Below are 19,116 nucleotides of genomic sequence, written 5' to 3'. Positions count from 1 at the left end.
CCGGGGAGTTTTAGAAATACTGATGCCTGGGTCCCACCCTCAGAGATCATGACTTAGTTGGTTGTGGTGTAGCCTGGTCCTTGGAAGTTTCTGAAGTTCTCCGGGTGAGTCTAACTTGCAGACGGGACTGAGAGCCAACGATCAAGTCCATCCTTCCCGACTACCCGCTGAATAGTCTCTTCTTAACCCACGTGGCCCAGAGGCTAAGAAATGAAGGGACCGAGGAGGTAATCCAGGTCCTTTAAGGCTGTGCGTTCCCAGATACCTGCTGAGTATCTATCACCCAAGGAACATACCATCTGCTCAGTTCAAATGGAGAGTTGGAACACGCTCACACACAGACTATTAGCAGCAGGGCAAGGATTCAGACCTGGATCTCCCCAAATCAAGTGCCATCTAAGAAATTTAATTACCCTCAGCTGACCCCAGGGCTCCCGGACATGCCACAGGCTCGCCCTTGGGATCAGCTCTGCTAAGCTCTCAGGCCACGCCCACGGCCACTCAGGCCACCATCAAGCCACTGCTCCAGAGGCTGGGCCTGAGAGGTGACCCGGCCAAGCCCCCAGGGGTTCCGCGGCGGCAGCAGGAGCCGCGGGCCCAACCTTCCGGTACACAGCCCCGATGACGGCGGTCTTGATCCGCATGCCGCTGACGAAGCAGATGTGGAAGTACTGGTGCAGCACGAGGGTCTGCAGGCAGGCGCTGATGAACAGCAGCGCCGTGTAGAAGTAGCCCTGCCAGTCTGGGGCCTTCCTGTCGTTCACGAAGCTGATGAGCAACCTGTGGGGCGGCAGGGACAGAGCCCCACGTGAAAGACCGCGAGATGCGTGCGCGTGGGGACAAGCCCTCTGGCTTCCGCGGGTGACCTTCTCCTGAGCCGGGCAAGGCAGGCACTCTCAACACCAGTTTTATGGATGGGAAGCCCAACCCACGTGGCGATGCCCATGCCGGGTGTTGGGGGGGCGGAGGGAGGGTCGGGGGCAGTAATCACGGCAGGGCGCGCAGCCCCGGGCTTCTCACATTGATTGCTCTGCCTCATCACCCAAAAGTGACCAAGTAGAGAGCGCAAGGGGCGGAGGGAGGGAAACAGAACGAACATGTGGCACCAAAGAGACAGACAGAAGCAGGGAGGGAGGGAGGTAAACAGAGAGATGACCTCCTTTCTGGGTTTAGGTTGCAGCTTTCATGCAATCGGACATTTCCCTGCTTTTCGTTTCCCAAGATAATCCTCTATCTTCCCCCTTTGCCTGGTAAGGTTTCTGTTACTCGCAACCAACGTGGCCTTAATTAAGATGGCTGTATTAAAGCAAAGCATCAGGCAAAGGAGGTAGAGGCCTGGCCCTGTGCCCTCGGAAGCATGACACGTGACCCTAAGGGAGGGTGAAGGGTGTCGCAAGTGGAAGGTCAAGGACGTGAAGAGCTGCCCGGCTGAGAGGGAGGAGGCCTTACTTTAAGATCTCTGGGCCGGTAAACATCATCAGGTCGTGCACAGCCTTGAACAAGAAGCTCATGAGGAAGTAGGGCCCAAAGGTCTTGTATAACACCTTGAACAGGGACGGGTTCCAATCCTTCTGAGGGGACTTGACAATCAAAGCCTCGGCCTCCTCGTTGACATCCACCTTGGAACTCCCTTTCGGCTTGGCGGGATCCTTGGAGGAGTACACGATCTTCACCGGCTGTCTGAAACACGAGGAGCAAGGAGCAGTTGTGGGGTCTGCCAGGCACTCAGCCCACCGGCCAGGAGAGGGCCGGAGAAGGCCCCCCACACAGGGAGGCCTAGCCAAAGAAAACCAGTCGCTGCAGAGCAGCTTAGCATGGTGATTCTGACCACAGACTCAGGATCCTGGCCAGCTGTGTGACTTTAGGCAAGTGACTTAACCTCTCTAGGCCTTAGTTTCCTCATCTGTACAATGGGGAAATAGTAGGACCTACCTCACCTATACATGACTTAATATAGGTAAAGGGCACAGAAAAGTGCCAACCCCAAAATGACCTACAGATCAGTGCAATCTCTATCAGAATCCCAGCTGGCTCTTTATAGAAATGGAGAAGCTAATCCTAAAATTCATATGGAAACTCAAGGGATCCAAAATAGCCAAAACAATCTTGAAAAAGAAAAGCGAAGTTGGAGGATTCACATTTCCCGTCTTCAAAACTTACTATGAAACAACCATAAACAAGACAGGCATGAGGTTGAGCATATACAGAGATCAATGCAACAGAATTAAAAACCCAGAAATAAACCTGATTGATTTTGACAAGGTTGTCAAGGCCGTTCAATGGGAAAAGGATAGTCTTTTCAACAAATGGTGTTGGGAAACAAGATAGCTACAGGCAAAAGAGTGAGTTGGACCCTTACTTCACACCATATACAAAAATTAACTCGAAATGGATGAAAGACCTAACACAGAGCTAAAACTATAAAATTCTTAGAAGGCAACAGAGGGGGCAAAACTTTAGGACCTTGGATTTAGCAATGGATTCTTAAATACGACCCCACAAGCACAAGCAACAGAAGAAAAAATAAACTGAACCTCATCAAAATCAAAAACTTTTGTGCTTCAAAAGACACCACCAAGAAAGTGAAAAGACAGCCCACAAAATGGGAGGAAACATTTGCAAATCAAAATTCTGATAAGGGACCTGTAACTAGAGCAAATAAAGAACTCTTACAACTCAATAAGAAAAAGACAACCCAACCATAAAAGGCGCAAAGAAGACATGCGAACGGCATAAGCACATGTAATGTTGCTTAACATCTTAAGTCATCAGGGAAATGCAAATCAACACCAGGATGAGATACTGCTTCACACCCGCTAGGATGGTTATCATCAAAAAGTCAGATAACAACAAGGTCTGCAAGGATGTTGAGAAATCGGAACCCTCGTACATGCCCCTGTGAAGTCCCCTCCCACCTGTAATAGGATATTGCAGAAATGATGGAGAGAGAGTGTCATACCCAAGATTAGGTTGCAGAAAACACTGTGGCTTCTTTCTTGCCCTCTCATGGATCATTCATTCTGGGCAAAGCCAACTGCCGGGGCAAGAGGACACTCCACCAGCCTCCTGGAGAAGCCCCCATGGTGAGACCTTGCCAACAGCCAGCACAGTCTCACCAACCATGTGCAACGTGGAAGCAGATCCACGGTCCCGGTCAAGGCTTCAGAGGACTGCAGCCATGACAGACCCTGAGCCAGAACTACCCACCTAGACCCATCCCAGACCCCCGACCCAGAGACCCTGTGTGACATAGTAAATGTTCATTCTTATTTAAAGCTGCTACGTTTGGGGGTGGCCTGTTATGCAGCAACACATACAGCTTCCCTCTCCCAAAATACAGTCAAAGCAACCTCCTCAAAAGGCCAAACGTGGGCTCCATCCCTGAAACGTGCACCCAAGCGTCGTCCCCATCGTCCACCCGACACAACCGTCCACTGCATGAGCTCACTGAACATCGTTTAATCACAGGGGATTCTTGTCTCTCCCATCTAAGCCACATCTGACCATTTGGACCAGCGGAAATGCCCTCCTGGAGACCCCAGCCTCCCACCCTGCCTTGGCTCCCTCCTCTGTCCCTACTCCCAACCGTGGGCACTTCTGGGCTCTGTCAAGTCCGTATCCTTCCCCTCGATGCTCCTCACCCCAGGAAAGGGCCGGAAACATGGGAATCATCCCGGAACCCCTCTCCTCCACGCTCCCAGCTCCAGAGTCAGGCACGTGCTGTGTCCATCCCACTCCCGGGATGTGTGCAGTCATCCATCCACGCTTTCCATCGCCACAGCCTCTCACCCCCTGCAAGCGACCGTCGCTGGGGCCTCCTCCCCACTCCCCCCATTTCCTTGCACTCGTTCCCTAACAACCAAGTTCCTGCACAGCAGCCAGTGGGATCCTTCTAAAGTGCATCACCCCAACCTCAACTCCACTGCTGGCCTCCCACTGCATCCAGAATAAAATCTAAACTCTGGGTGAGGTTGTAAATTTCCTATGGCTGCTGCAACAAATTAACACAAACTCAAAATGGCTTGAAACAACACACATTTAACATCTCATAGTTGTGGAGGTTAGAAATCTAAGGTGGCTCCGTGTATCTTTGGGACCTGTCAGCTGTGGAAGTCTCCCTTCCTAGCCATGGAAGAGCACATTCTTGTTTATTGGCAAAGCTGTCACTATTTAACTGGTATCAGATTCTGACTGGCACAAGTAACATTCTTCACTTCAAACACCTGGAGGGTACTGGCTTATTGGGCAAACATCTAACTACTGTTCAAATGTTTCTAGGAAGCTGAACTAATTGTTCCAATGGATGATGGAAAATATAACAAAATATCAAGATAGCCAAAGCAATATGGACGAAGTCTTATTGAGCATCCTGTAGTACACTGGCAACTGTCATTTTAAATCTCAAGTATGGTATTTAAATGGAGAATAAAGGAGTGCTGCCTTGCTATATAAATAAAATGCTTGATTTGTACAGATTAAAAAAAAAGAAGAAGAAATCTAAGGTGGGCCTGCAGGCTCCATGGGAGAATCTGTTTCCTCCTTTTCCAGCTTCTAGAAGATGCTTACAGGGACTTCCCTGGTAGCGCAATGGTTAAAAATCCGCCTGCCAATGCAGGGGACATGGGTTCAGTCCCTGGTCCGGGAAGATCCCACATGCTGCGGAGCAACTAAGCCCATGCACCACAACTATTGAGCCTGCGCTCTAGAGCCCACGAGCTACAACTACTGAGCCCGCATGCCACAACTACTGAGCCCGCATGCTGCAACTATTTAAGCCTGTGCACCTACAGCCCATGCTCCACAACAAGAGAAGCCACCTCAACGAGAAACCCGTGCACTGCAACGAAGAGTAGCCCCCGCTCACCAAAATTAGAGAAAGCCCACGCGCAACAAAGAAGACCCAACACAGCCCCCCCCCCAAAAAAAAGCAGCCCACACACCTGGGCACGTGGCCCCTGCCTCCACCTTCCAAGCCAGCCACTCAGCATCTCTATCTCACCTCCTGTCTCCTCCTTATAAGGACCCTCATGATTGTGACATCAGGCCCACCCCCAATAACCCAGAATAGTCTCTCATCTCAAAATCCTGAACTGAATCACATCTGCAAAGTCCCTTTGCCATGTAACATATTCACAGGTTCTGGGGATCAGGATGTGGGCATCTTTTTTTTTGCGGGCAGGGGTGTCATTCCACCAACCACAGAGGATTATTTCTATTTTTCCTGTTGTCAGTGTCACCGCATAAGCTCTTTCCCTGCTCACTTTACTGACTTCCCCTGAAGCTGGGATTCTGGCAGGGATTTTTAGTACGATTTCATTCAGCATACACATGCCCTCTTGGAAAGGAGGACAAGAAGGCAGGACAGGGGGGCAGGGAGTGGCTGAGTCGTTCCCCCCTCAGCATTCATTTTCTGCACCACGTCCTAAGCTGGGCTCTGGCCCTGGGCCTGCCTGGGCTGCCACTGACCCAGGCTGTTTTCTGTGGCCAGGAGACGGGCGGCCAAAGGGCCAGGGAGAAGGTCTCAGGAGGGCAGAGAGGAGGAACGCTCAGGCCTTGGGGGAAGGGGTCTAGAGAAGTGGAAGGGACCACCTACGGCCGAGTCAGGAGACAAAAAATACCCAGTGAACAAGAGCCCTCCAAGGGAAGCTGGTGCTCCTGGAGGGTGAGCAAGAAAGCAGGGCATCTGAATGGTCTGGCTGGGAAAGAAAGGAAAGTTGGAGAGGGAAGGTCTGAGTCAGAAGAAAACTGCTCAGGACAGGGGAACAGGAAGGGGTGGGGAAGCTGGAGGCTGGGAAGAAAAAGGAACTTGCTCACACAGGGGATTTCGATATGGGCAAAGGTGCCCATTGCTCTCTCCTCCACAAATGCCCTGCTCTGGGCTGGGCCCTGGGGAGAGCCCCACCATCGAGCAGCCCCGTGAGAGAAACGGATCAGCCGTGTGAGGGGGACTATCATGGGGGCTTCCTGGAGGAGGGGACATCAAAGCTGAGACCTGCATGATGAGGGATCGAGTCCACTTGGGGAGGGAAAGGGTGCTCTAGGCAGGGGGAACAGGATGAGCAAGGCCTGGAACTAAGGGATTTTGAAAAGAGGTGAGGCAGCCCTTCTAAGAACCTCAAGTAACCAGAGCAGAGCTGAGAGAGCAGACTGGGAGGTGCGTGAACCAACCAAAGGGCCATGAGGAGCTACTGCAGGCTTTGTTTGTCATTTGTTAAACAAATAAGATCTCTAATGTTGAGGCAAAGGCAAAAATCTCAAACTTATAAAGATCATAGCTCAATTAAAACTAAATTTTCTGGATGTACTCTGAGCACTGTCTTTGACCCATAATACCCAGTATAACACAGAAGGGCAGATTTGACCTACAGTTGCAGAGAATGGATTTTACACCCTTAACTCACATTTTCGTTCTCCTTAGAGCTCACAATATACAGGATAACAGTTTTGGAAACCACAGATGGGCATGGCAGCCACCTCCCCACTCCCACCCCTCCAGCCCCGCAAGGAAAGTATAGCCCTTGGCAGGATTTTGACTGTGCTGAGCACAAATACAAATGACTCAAGATCATTCTTTCCCTTTTTGTTGTTGTTGTCGTAGAGTGCTTTCTGCTTCTCAAAAACAGGCTGTCAAGGGGGGTTGGGGTTTCTCACCCTCTGATGTCACAATGACTGGGCCAGAAACCAGACCCTCTTTGAGTACAGGACCATCCCAAAGGAACAAGATCCTACCAGGCATCCATGTAGGTGAAGAGCCTGCCTAAAATCACCTAAATCTACGGGGGGTTTTGTTTGTTTATTTGTTTGTTTTTGCCACCACCACGGCTTGTGGGATCTTAGTTCCCCGACCAGGGATCGAACCCGCGCCCCCTGCAGTGGAAGCGCAGAGTCTTAACAATTGAACAGACAAGGAAGTCCCCAAATCACCTAAATCTACACTCTAACTCCAGCTTTGGCATAAATCCATACACAGAGCGGGTTTTTTTTTTTTTTTGCAAGTTTAAATATACCTCGATTTTTTTCAGAAATGCAGTCAGTGTGCAAATTAAATTCTGTTCAGAAATTTGCCAAGCATGAATCACCACTTTGCAAAACCTTGTCCATGGGGGTGATGATGGTTCTGATCTCTAGAACTGCAAGACTGGGTCGGCCGGGATTTGCTGCTGCCACAGAGAAGGCTCCACTTATGAGCACTTAGCGATTCTTCATTCTCTATTCTAGCATGTGCCTGAGCGTTTACACACAGACATACACGGATGACGTTTTATTACAAACCCCTTGCCTTTTCGTTTTCTGTTTAAGTTGAGCAAGAACACTTTGATTTTTAAAGTAAGATATATGAGTGGGTTGTTTTTATATATTTCCTTAAAGTACATTTAAAGGAGGTGTTACAGTATCTTTATTACTCAAGGGGGTAATGGGTCTGAAAGGCTGGGAACCATAACTTAACACCTGTATTTTGGAGCATTTTGTTTTCTTTGCTTTTGTTTGTTATTTGCTGTTTGCACTCCTTTATGAAATAGAGACAATTAAGTAAAATGGTCACCCTTTCTTTAAACACTACTGCTTTTTTATATATTGCTTTATTGGAGTATAACTGATGTAAAATCAAGTTCACACATTTGAAGTGTACAGTTTGATGAGTTCTGACATATTTACACACCTGTCAGACCATCAGGGAAACCAAGATAATGAACATGACCATCACCCCTAAAGAGCTCTCCTCTCTGTAATTTCTCCTCCCATCTCACTACCTCCCCCTACCTCAGGCAACCACTGATCTGATTTCTGTCACTACAGACTGGCTTTCATTTTCTGGAATTGTATATAAATGGAATCACCGAGTACGTACTGTTGCCTGGCTTTGTTCGCTCCGCGTAATTATTTAAAGATTTTCATGTGGCTGAGTGTACCAATAGTTCATTCTGTTGTTTTGCTCAGAAGTGTTCCCTTGCATGGCTACACCATGATTTGCACATCTATTCACTTGTTAATGCTTGTCTGGGTTACTTCCAGCTTTGGCCATCACACATAAAGCTGCTATGAACATCCCTGTACAAGTTTATGAACATATGTCTTCAGTTCTCTTGGGTGTACACCTAGGAGTAGAATGGTTGGGTGGTATCATACTATTTAACTTAAAAAAAAAAAACTGCCCATGTCTTTTCCAGAGCCGCCAAACCATTTTACAGTCATTCCAGCAGGAACCACAGTCCAAAATGGCCTTAACCTATGGGAGGCCGTAAGTTGAGAAATTTCCACTCCATTTTGTTAAACTCAAAATCATCTAATGAAAACCAATGAGGCACCGGGTTTTAAAACCCAAAGGTCAGGGGAGCAGGGGAAGCAGCTCAGACCTGACTCCTGAGAGGAGTCGCTCAGGGGTGAGGAGAAGAACTGGAGGTGGGGGCGGGGCGAGGCTGAGACCCGAGGCCAAGAAGCCAAGGCAGCCCTCCGGCCCAGGCCGCGGTCACCTGCTCCCCAGGCACCCTGGGGCCCCCAGCAGCCCAGAGCACAGGACTCTCCCCTCCCCACCCATGCCCACAGGGGTCACAGGGCCGGATGTGGCTCACGCCTCTGGGAACAGAGCCACTGACCCATCTGCCTCTACTCTCGCCCCACAAACCACCTTCCCCGGCACAGCCTAACTGGTTGATATAAAACAGAACTCCGGGCATGCCGCTGCCCTGTGGAAAACCCACCGGTCTTCTCACCGCCATTTGGGATCAACCCCTAAGCCAGTACCATAGCCTATGAGATCCCTGCAAACACTTCTCCTACTTTATCTCCTCCTGTTCTCCCCATCTCTCATTCCACTCAAGCCATACGGGGCCCCTTTGCGGCTCCATAAGCATGCCACACTCACCTCTACCTCAGGACCTTTGCACTAGCTGTTCCCGTGAAATGGAAAGCCCTTTCCCCACGTTTGCATGCGGCTCGCTCCCTCCCTTGACACGAATCTCTGTTCAGAGAGACCATCCCTGACCACCACACCTGCATCAGCTCCCGCAGTCACTCTTACCCTCATTTCCCCATTTAATCTCGTCATCACACTAAGGCTCTTCAAAGTTTCTCAACAGTGTGTGTTTGACTCCCAACTCCCTGTGTCCCACACGGAATGTAAGTGGCACCAAACAAGGAGCCTGTCTATCTTGTTCCACTCTCTGAACCCCCAGGGCCTAAACTGCACTCAGCATATCAGCGGTAATCAACTGCATCTGCTGAACAAATCAACGGAGGGCCAGGCCCATGATGGAGCTTCATGCTTTACGGCCAGTCCTCTTCCCACGAAGCCTCATTGCCAGCCCCTCCTATAACATCTGTAGCAACCGGCTCACTGGGTGAGCCCCAGGGGACAGCATGGGGGGCATCCCCTGCCACCCAACATGGGAAGGAGGCGGAGCCAAGCAGTCAGCGAGGCTCGGGTAACTCAAGCTGAGGACGCAGCCTTCTCATCAGGAAGGAGGCTGCAGGCCAGGCCAAAGGGAACCAGAGATCCCACTTCTGCCTGAGAACCTCCAACTGGGTCACAGACATGGGACCCGGCCAGAGCCGTGTGTGCACTGAGCACCGGCCACCTCCTCACAGCGCCCAACCACAGAGGCTCAAGCTCAATCCACCTTCCAAGGCACGACTTCTCCTCTGTCCATGGCCACCCTGAACGGGCCACGGCACAGAGTCACAAGTCCTCCGATGATGTTCTGGTGGCCAGCACGGATGTCCCACATTCCCATCCACAGCCTCGACCTGAGTGAAGACCTGGAACTTGGGCACTCCTGCAACGGGTGAGGAATCAGACCTAGAGCCTGGGCCTCTCTCCTGGGAGGCCAGCTGCTCTGCGGGGCCACACACCAGGCTGGGCTCTCGTCAGCCAGCTCTCCAAGGTGGACAACAGGTCCAACCCCATAACGACAGCAGAAGTAATGACACCGTCCCCTGCCACCAAATCCCTCGTGATTTCTCTTCCGGCTCCTCTGGACGCAGGATGCGTCTTATGTCAATGTCATGTCCTGGTTTAATCGGCAGCCACTTCCCTTTCTCACTGGTGCGTAAAATAATGATGCATCGCACAACTGATGACGTCCTAGATTTGATGAAATAAGGTATGTGCTGGGGAGGCCCTGGCCTGATTCCCCAAATAACCCGATGACAGAGCTCGGGGTTGGCACACAGCTCTCGTCGGCGAGAGTCTGAAATCCCGGACACCGAGAGGGCACCCTGATGTAAACCACAGACTCGGGGTGACGATGCATCAGTGTGGGCTCATGGGTTGTCACCAATGTGCCCCTCTGATGGGGGATGCTGACAGCGGGGGAGGGGCGCACCTGTCTCTGCACCTTCTGCTCAGAACTGCTGTGAACCTAAAACTGCTCCAAAAAATAAAGGCTGTTGGAAAAAAAAAAAAAAAAAATCCAGTACAGCCCAAATCACCGTCGAATGGGGCTTCTTAGGCTGAACACCTCAAGAAGTCGTTGACGTGGCGTGTTGAACCAAAACATTTAAAACAGCAAGATCATTCAGGATGCCAGATGCTCAGAGAGAAGCAGAGAAAATGAGACTGACTCGGGGAGGGCAGGGTCACACAACTAGGTACACGCTCGCCAAGGGTCACGGCAAACAAAACGGTCCTCCCACTTGACATCTTTCTCTCTTCTTTCCTAACCAAATTGCCTTAGCGACACGTCAGACTCCACCCCATCCTGCAGATGAGCAAACCGTGGCTCAGAAGAGGGAAGCAGCCCTCCGAGGGCCATGAAGCTAGTAAGAGGTAGAAGGATGGAGCGACAGGGTCGCCCCAGTGAGCGCCCAGCTTCCCCGGGGCAGGATGCCTGGCACTTACTTTCTGAACTTCGCACATTCCTTCTTCCAGTTCTTTACCAAAACGGGCACAACTTGTTCTGACATGTCCTCCTTATTCAGGGACCAGAGGTCAGTGCTCTCCAGGGGCTGGCGGTAGCCCTGGACCATCATCCTGTGGCCAAAACACAAGACGGGAGGCGATGAGAGTCGGAAGGAGGAGGACGACGACCCTCCCTGCCACCACGGCCATGCGACCGAAGGCGGCCGCAACTCAGGAGTATCTCAGTAAGGAATAATGGACATGTGGACACATTACATCATTATTGCTAATTTTACTGTTAGGTCACCCAGGAAAAACAGCCTCATTTTTAGAGATACATACAGAATATTTAGGAGGAATAGCAGGATGGCTCTAATTTACTTCAAAAAAAATTTTTTTAAGGCGAATATGACAAAGCATTAACCATCGTTAAATCAGGTGATGAGTTTATTGAGGTTGATTAGACTAGTCTTTCTGGTTTGCATACATTCATGATAAAAAGCAAACCTAACATTTTAACTTGTTATTTTGAAACATTTCAAACTCAGAGAAAAATCACAGGAATCTTACAAAGAATTCCTGTCTACCCTTCACCTAGTTCACGACTGTTAACATTTTAAGTATGCTGTATCTGCCTCTGTCTCTAGATACATACATATGCAAACACATACAGGCAGAGCTCAGAGATACTGTGGGTTCGGTTCCAGACCACCGTGATAAAGTGAATATTGCAATAAAGCAAGTCACAGGAATTTTCTGGTTTCCCATATTAAAGTTATGTTTACACTATCCTATAATCTATTAAATGTGCAACAGCATTATGTGTAAAAAAAAAAAACATACAGAGCGTAACTTAAAAATATTTTATTGCTAAAAAATGCTAAGCATCATCTGCGTCTTCAGCGAATCCTAGTAATAACATCAAAGATTATGGATCACAGATCACCATAGTAAATATAATAATAATGAAAAAATTTGAAGGATTGTGAGAATTACCAAAATGTGACAGAGACACAAAGTGAGCGAATGCTGTTCCAAAAATGGCACCAACAGACTCGCTTGACTCAGGGTTGCCACCAACCTTCAATTTGTAAAAGACACAGTATCTGCGAAGCATAATAAAATGAAGTATTTCTTTTTTCTGAACCATTTCATAGTCGGTTGCAGACTCTACACATCTTTACCCCTAAAAATTAGTGTGCAGCCCCCTAAGAGAAAGGACGTGCTCTGATATAACCAGAGTACAATGACCAAAATCAGAAATATGAGCCTGGCTGGCATGACCTACAGTCCATATTCAAATTACACCAACTGTCCTAGCGCTGTTCTTTAACAGCAACTGAAAAATAGTCAAGTAAGACAAATATTAAATTAAAAAAAAAAACACACAATGTTTATAAAAAGTTAATAAAGACAAGGAAAAACGCTTGGGGGTTGGGGGACGGATTTTAATAATCCCCAGTAGGATGCTGACAATGTAAAGAAAAAAATGTGCAAATAAAAGGAGGGCGAGAAGGGGGTGTATTGAGCTGTGGACGGCAGCTGCCTCTGGTGCTCTGTTGCTACTGGTCCACGCTCTTACCCACTTTTCCTACAGTGCACGGGCATTATTTTTCTCGTGGGGGGAAACAATGCCAACAACAGTAATTACACCTAATGCAAAAAACAGCCAAATCCGAAGCTGAGCCAAGAGCGTGCAGCTTCTTGCCCGGGCCAAGCTGTCCACAGAGGTGCAAGCTGTTTAGGTTTATGCATTTATCGCATGAATGTGGGGTCAGGGTGAGTGTCTCTGAGACCCCGGCCCAGGGAAGGCACACTCGGGACACAGCCCCAGCGGAAAGGGCAAGGGAGGAAGAGCAGGGGTCCTAGTGGCACACTCATGGCCCAGCAGCAACCCAAGGTTTGGGGGCCAGGACTTACCCTGTGATCCACCAGAAGGTGATCCTGGAAAGGAAGGAGGCGCTGGATTCTGGGCAAGGATTCTAGGGGAGAGAAAGCACAGGGTAGGGAGCAAAGGGGAAATGAATGGTTAAACTTCTCATCTATGCCAGCGCTAGGCAGGGAGCAGCCAGCTGACTGCTCTTCCTCCCAGTGGACCAGCAGCCACTCTCATGCCACTGATTTTCACCCTGAAAGGGCTTCCCTCCTGAGCACCACTGGCCTGGAAAGAAACACCTGGCAGCTCCTCCAGTTTTACCCGGTACCTGTTTCCTGAGTGTCTGCTTTGTGTAAAAATGGTACAACACGTCCCATACCTGCCTTCTCTTATATCCCCACAGCAACCCAACAAACACGGCCCTACTGTTGTCCCTGCTTTAGTTCATTCATTTGTTCATTCAACAAATATTTATTGAGCATCTACAATGTGCCAGGCACTCAACAACGCACTAGCATTATCTCATATCCTCACAGAACCGTAAGTGTGGTATTACTAGTATTCCTATTTCTTTCATTCATTCATTCACTCATTCAACAAATATTTTCTGAGCACCTACTATGTGCCTACCACCTGTACACAAATCTGAACAAACAGACATAACCCTAAACCAGGGCAATAACAGCACCTGCTAACACTCTCTGCTAGCTAGCTGTTTTACATGTTTTACACAAATTAATTCATTTAATCTTCATAACCACACTATGAAGTAGGTAAAAGCATCATCCTCATTTTATAGTTAAAGAAACTGAGGGGCAGAGAAATGAAAAGACTTGCCCGGGGTGCCAACAGCTAGAAGCAGCGGAGACAGAATGTGAGCCCCAAACAGTCAGGGTCCGGAGAGAGACATTAATCAAACGATCACATGAACAAATACAAAACCACAACTGTGACAAGGATCATACCCCGAAGGCAAGTCAATATTACCAGTGAGATCACTGGTAACTCACTGGGCTGATCTGGTTGACAGAGGTCAGGGAAGGCGCCCCTGAGGAAGATGGTCAAGCTGGTTGGGGTCTGAAGAGTGAGGAGACGATAACTAAGTGAAGGGGAAAGGCAAGGCAGTCCCAGCAGAGCGACTAGTGTGTGCAAAGGCCCTGTGGTTCGGGGGGGGGGGTGGAGCATAGCCAGCTCCAGGAACCAAGAGGGGACCTGAGTGGTCTACACTGGAGGCTGTGCTCAGTCTACCCTGGAGGCCACCTAAGGGATTTTGGTCTCCATCCCAAGAGCAACAGGAAATCATCAACAGATTCTAAGCGAACTTTCAAAGAACCTCTTTTCCAGAGCCACAAAAATGAGCTCCAGTTCAATGCCACACAGGCAAGGAACGGGTAATCAGCACAGAGCCTTTGAGACTGCACAGAAGGGCCAATATGCTCAGGTCTAAATCCTGAAACACAAGTGTTAGTGTAGGTGGGGACACCAGGCAGTGATGAGATCATTGGCAGAGGATGTTGCTCTGCGTTCCAGCAATTTTCAGAGATAAGATGTTGGGGAGCCCCAAGAGGGAACAAACACACTCTACCCAAGTGGTTGTCAACCCTAGCTGGGGGCACTCAAAAAAAAAAACCATATCTGCCCCACCCCCCCAGAGATTCTGATTTAGCTGGTTTGGGGTGGGTCCAGGCACTTGAGTTTTTGTTTTTGTTTTCAACTGCCAGAGTCCCCTTGACCAAGTGGCTGGGCAGGAAATGTACAAGATAAGCCCAGAACATCTTGTCACACCTGACGGGAGGAGGGTTAGTAAAAGGCCTCAGAAGCAACCAGAAGTGGCTCCCACAAGCCCAGAAAGGGACCATTTGAGCTGCAATACAGATAGTAAGTCAAAAGGACTGAGACATACCACAAACGTTTAAATAAACAAGTTCATATTGATACTGGAAAAGAAGAAAAACCTCTCGGTGTTGCTGATGAAAAGATGCTAGTGAACCAAGTCGTTGTTTTGAAAACAGAAAAAAGAAAGAAACAAGCATTTGTCTATGACACCACAGGGTGACTAAAGAGATAAGGAAGCGATTTTGCATAAACTGGTCCTGCTAACAAATGAAGGAATGATATCATGTAAGAGGCTGCACCACTTTGCAACCATGGTGGATTTCTGGAATACTTGATGATACTAAAGAATTAGTATGTTTTTAGGCCATATAATGGTATTATTGTTGCACTGCTTAAAATCCTTATCTCTGAGATATTATTGCAGAAAGCTGGAGAAGGGTATACAGGAACTCTACCATTTCTGTAACTTTTTGTGAGTCAAGTTATTTCAAAATAAAATGTTATTACAATTGTTTAATTCCTTATCTTTCAGAGATACATATTGAAACGTTTACATGCGATGCAGGGTAAATAGTCCATGGCGATCATTATACCATGCTGTCCACATTTGTACACATTTGAAAGTTTCCATCATGAAAATCTTCCCCAGTGAGTCAAACAAGAAGCCTGGGCTGAGAACCACCAGGTCTCACTCTGGGGGCCACGAGGCATGTGGGAGGTTCCAGTCCTCAGCCTGGGAATCATCTGGGGAGCTTTGTAAACACAGCTGCCAAGAGTCCCAGCCCAGACCAACTAGATCACTCTCTCTGGGGTGGGGCTGGGGCCCTGGCATCAGTATGACTTTAATCAGATGCAGCTGGCCCACAGACCTACATTCTAAACCAACCTAAAGCCAGATGGCCCTGGGTTCAAATCCCAGCTATGCCATTTTCTAGCTGAATGACCTTGGGCAAGTCCTTTCACCCCAAAGTCTCAGTTTTCGCATCTGGGAACTGGGAGTGGTCAGTCTCACTGCTCAGCCTATCTCATGGGACTGCAAAGGAGGGACAAGTGGAATGAGGTCCATGGGACCTCATTTTTCCAACCTAAGGCCGCAGCATTATTCCTGGAGCAGGTGGTGGCATTTGCTTTGTAGGCTGGTTTTTCTTCCGGAAGTGGGTGGGTTGTCAGGGAATCGCAAAGTACACTTCGACTACAGCCCAGTTCCTACCCACTGTGAAAAGCTAAGGTGCTGGCAGAGAAGGGGATGGGGCGGGACACAGCTGGCAATGACTCATTTATTTCTTAAGCAAATAATGAGGGAGGATCTGCTTATATGCCAGGAGGTGGCTGAATACATCCAAGACTGAGCTACGCAGGAGAGACAGTGAGGTCCCGGCCCCGTACTGCCTCTCACCTCGGAAGAGAGGGACAGTAAGCAAACCAAGATGCAAATAAATATACAACTATACATGGTGAGAGCTGTGACAACAACAACACCCGGCAGGGGTGGGAGCCAGGCGGGGGGGCGTCCATGGGTGAAGCAACATGAAGCAAGGTGGTTAGAGGGAGGTTTGAATCCCAGCCCTGCCACTTACTAACTGAGGGGCCTGGGCCAAGCTACTTGGTGATGATGAGATTAAATGAGATAAAACCTGTGAAGTACTTACACGACAGCTCCTGGCGCAGAGCAAAAGCTCAAGCAATGACATTAGCAGTATTAACATGAATACTAATGGTAAACACAGTAACAAGTCTGCCATTTCCTGCAGACCGTGACACACCAAGAACTGTCCCAGACGCTTCACATCAGGGCTGGCAAAGTCAGGCCCGCAGTCCGGCCACTTGCAAAATAGTTTTATTTGGGGCTTCCCTGGTGGCACAGTGGTTGGGAGTCCACCTGCCGATGCAGAGGATGCGGGTTCGTGCCCTGGTCCGGGAAGATGCCACATGCCGCAGAGCGGCTGGGCCCGTGAGCCATGGCCGCTGAGCCTGTGCTCCGCAACGGGAGAGGCCACAACAGTGAGAGGCCCACGTACAGCAAAAAAAAAAAAAAAAAAAAAAAAAAGAAGGGACATGTAAACACAGAATTCAAACAGGTCTGCAGTGAACAATATTTACAATTGTTATAATGATGCAAACACTAATTACTGATGTAATTTAAAGTATGATAAAATTGGGGGGAGAGGAAGGAGAGGTGGAGTTATTCCATCTTCATCTCAACATTTATAAATTTATAATGTTAAAAACTGCTCTTTTGGGCATTCCCTGGAGGTCCAGTGGTGAGGACTCCACACTTTTACTGCTGAGGGCCAGGGTTCAATCCCTGGTCGGGGAACTAAGATCTCACACGCCATGCAACGCAACCAAAAAAAAAAAAAAAAAAAAAAAAAAAAAACTGCTATTTTCTTTTTCTTTCATTCGAGAAAATAGATGTTATTAACTAAACCTACTGTGGTAATCACTTCACAATATATGTAAATGAAACCATCAATGCTGTATACCTTAAACTTAATCAGTGATATATGTCGATTATTTCTCAATAAAACTGAAGGAAAAGAACGAAGCAACCTGTCGGCTACGTAACTGAAAGTGAATTCATTCCCTTTATACCCAACTGTACCCACATGGAGTCCTGCCCCTAAGACCATAAGAAATGACAGCCCAGTGGGGAGAGACTAATCCCAGCTCCTGTGAGAAAATGCGCCCTCCAGATGCAGTAAGGCTGGATCCGCAACATGAACACTTCAGTTTCTAATGTGCACAACCCAGGAGCCTCCTTAAGTTCATCTCCCCAGCTCTCCTCCCTCCTCTGGATCCAGATACAGATGTTCAGATTATCAGAAGTCGCACTGGGCAGACACCGGGTCCTGTCACCAGCACAGGGAAGAAATTACATCAGTTTGGGAGCTGGTTTCTGGAAGTCCCTATCTGACATGAGAGGCCTCATGTGATAACAGACGATTAGAGTTCTGAAGTGGTCAAGAACTGATAATTAAAGAAAGAAGGAAAGGGACTTCCCTGGTGGCACAGTGGTTAAGAGTCCGCCTGCCAATGCAGGGGACACGGGTTCGAGCCCTGGTCCGGGAAGATCCCACATGCTGTGGAGCAACTAAGCCCACACGTCACAATTGCTGAGACTGTGCTCTAGAGCCCTCGAGCCACAACTGCTGAGCCCATGTGCCGCAACGACTGAAGCCCGCGCGCCTTAAAGCCCATGCTCCACAACAGGCGAAGCCACTGCAATGAGGAGCCCTTGCACCACTACAAAGAGTAGCCTCCGCAACTGGAGAAAGCCCACGCACAGCAATGAAGACCCAACGCAGCCAAAAATAAATTAATAAAATAAGAAGGAAAACAACAAAAAAGGAGGCCACTGGACAAGGATCCAGGCAGCATTCCATTCAACCAAAACCAAGCAGAACTTCTCGAGGTGGAAAAGACAGGGCTGCGGGCTGGGGGCTTCCCGGCCTCTGAGACTGAAGTGGAGTAACTCCTGTCCCAGGAGGAAGGAGGATTACTAACTGATCCCCCATTCGGTTAGAAGCAAGAATAATTCAGACAGGCCCTGGCTGAAGGCAGAGGAAGAGGAGCAGGGAGGTTCATGCAGAGAGCTGCATTCTTTGGCATCTCTTCCTGGTGCAGGTAATTTGGCCTGAAACTATGAGGTTTAAATTAATTTGGCACACAGCCCCCAGGCACTGTTTCTCTGAGAAATGGTCACGGGTGACCTGGCACGAGGCTCTCTGAGGACCTTTGTCTGGGGCCTCAGCATTCTGGCCTTTCTGTCAGAAACTCTCTGGGTCCCTACCCACCTTTTCTGGTTTTGCTTCTACTTTTAGTTCAGTTTTCTGCCAGTTACTCCAGCAGTAAGGGACACGTGAGCAGCAGTGTGGCTCAGACCAGGGGTTCTGAAACCTGTGGCCCATCTCCAGCATCCACGGTGCCTGGAGGTATGTGAAAAATAGAAGGACTTAGGCCCCACACAAACCGACTGACTCAGAAGCTCTGGGGGCGGGACCCGGCAATGATCTAGTTTAACAAGCCCTCCAGGTGACGCTGATGCAGGCTCAGATGTGAAGGGCTCACCTGGTGGAAGGACTCCCAATCCAGCCTTGTGAACTCAGGCGACACTACACCACCCTGAACCTCGGTGCCCTCAACTGTAAAATGGGGGGAGACTCACAGTTCCGTCTCAAAGCTGGGTTGCTGTGAGGATTAAATAAGTTAATTTTATTTATTAACACACGGCTGCTGTTATTATTATCGGTTGGAACCACCTAAACGTCCAACCATAAGAAATCCGTTGGTACAGCATGTTACACTGGTGTTCTTTGTTGGCTCTGCCCCTTCTCAGCTGTGTAAAGCTCCTCCGGGCACAGGACCACAATTTCTTCTACTGCAGCACACACGATGTGTGCTTTTCCCATGAACTTGTCCGATTTCTCGTCCTGGTTTTTGATGCTCTGCTACACACAGGGTCACTGTTCAGGCCAGCCTTCCTCTCAGCCTGCCTGGACTCTGGCAATGGCTTTCCGAAGTGTCACCAGCCTCATGCATCCTCCTTTCAGCAAGAGGGATACTCCAA

The 19,116-nt window shown here is 48.9% G+C and overlaps 1 protein-coding gene and 1 non-coding gene across 6 annotated transcripts in view; one reads left to right on the top strand and one right to left on the bottom strand.

The window, feature by feature from the left end:
• The window catches only part of ABCC1 (ATP binding cassette subfamily C member 1 (ABCC1 blood group)), a 133,443-nt gene that overhangs the window by 63,580 nt on the left and 50,747 nt on the right, over window positions 1-19,116 (bottom strand). For all 5 annotated transcript variants that reach the window (XR_010836499.1, XM_067012930.1, XM_059038298.2 and 2 more), the window contains exons 6-9: window positions 12,758-12,819; window positions 10,838-10,969; window positions 1,450-1,680; window positions 603-780 (exon numbers count right to left, since the gene is read on the bottom strand). Coding sequence is in view for 4 of the 5 variants with exons in the window: in XM_067012930.1 (XP_066869031.1) it covers window positions 603-780; window positions 1,450-1,680; window positions 10,838-10,969; window positions 12,758-12,819 (603 nt within the window). In the remaining variant the exon portion in view is untranslated. The remainder of the gene's footprint in view (window positions 1-602; window positions 781-1,449; window positions 1,681-10,837; window positions 10,970-12,757; window positions 12,820-19,116) is intronic.
• On the top strand, window positions 4,079-4,209 carry LOC131741887 (small nucleolar RNA SNORA24). Its single transcript, XR_009331243.1, has one exon. It is a non-coding gene; the product is annotated as a small nucleolar RNA SNORA24 (small nucleolar RNA).

This window comes from Kogia breviceps, chromosome 14, assembly GCF_026419965.1.
Source record: "Kogia breviceps isolate mKogBre1 chromosome 14, mKogBre1 haplotype 1, whole genome shotgun sequence".
Lineage (NCBI taxonomy): Eukaryota > Metazoa > Chordata > Mammalia > Artiodactyla > Physeteridae > Kogia > Kogia breviceps.
The sequence above is the reverse complement of the archived record's forward strand: the minus strand, read 5'-3'. Positions and strand labels throughout refer to the sequence as shown.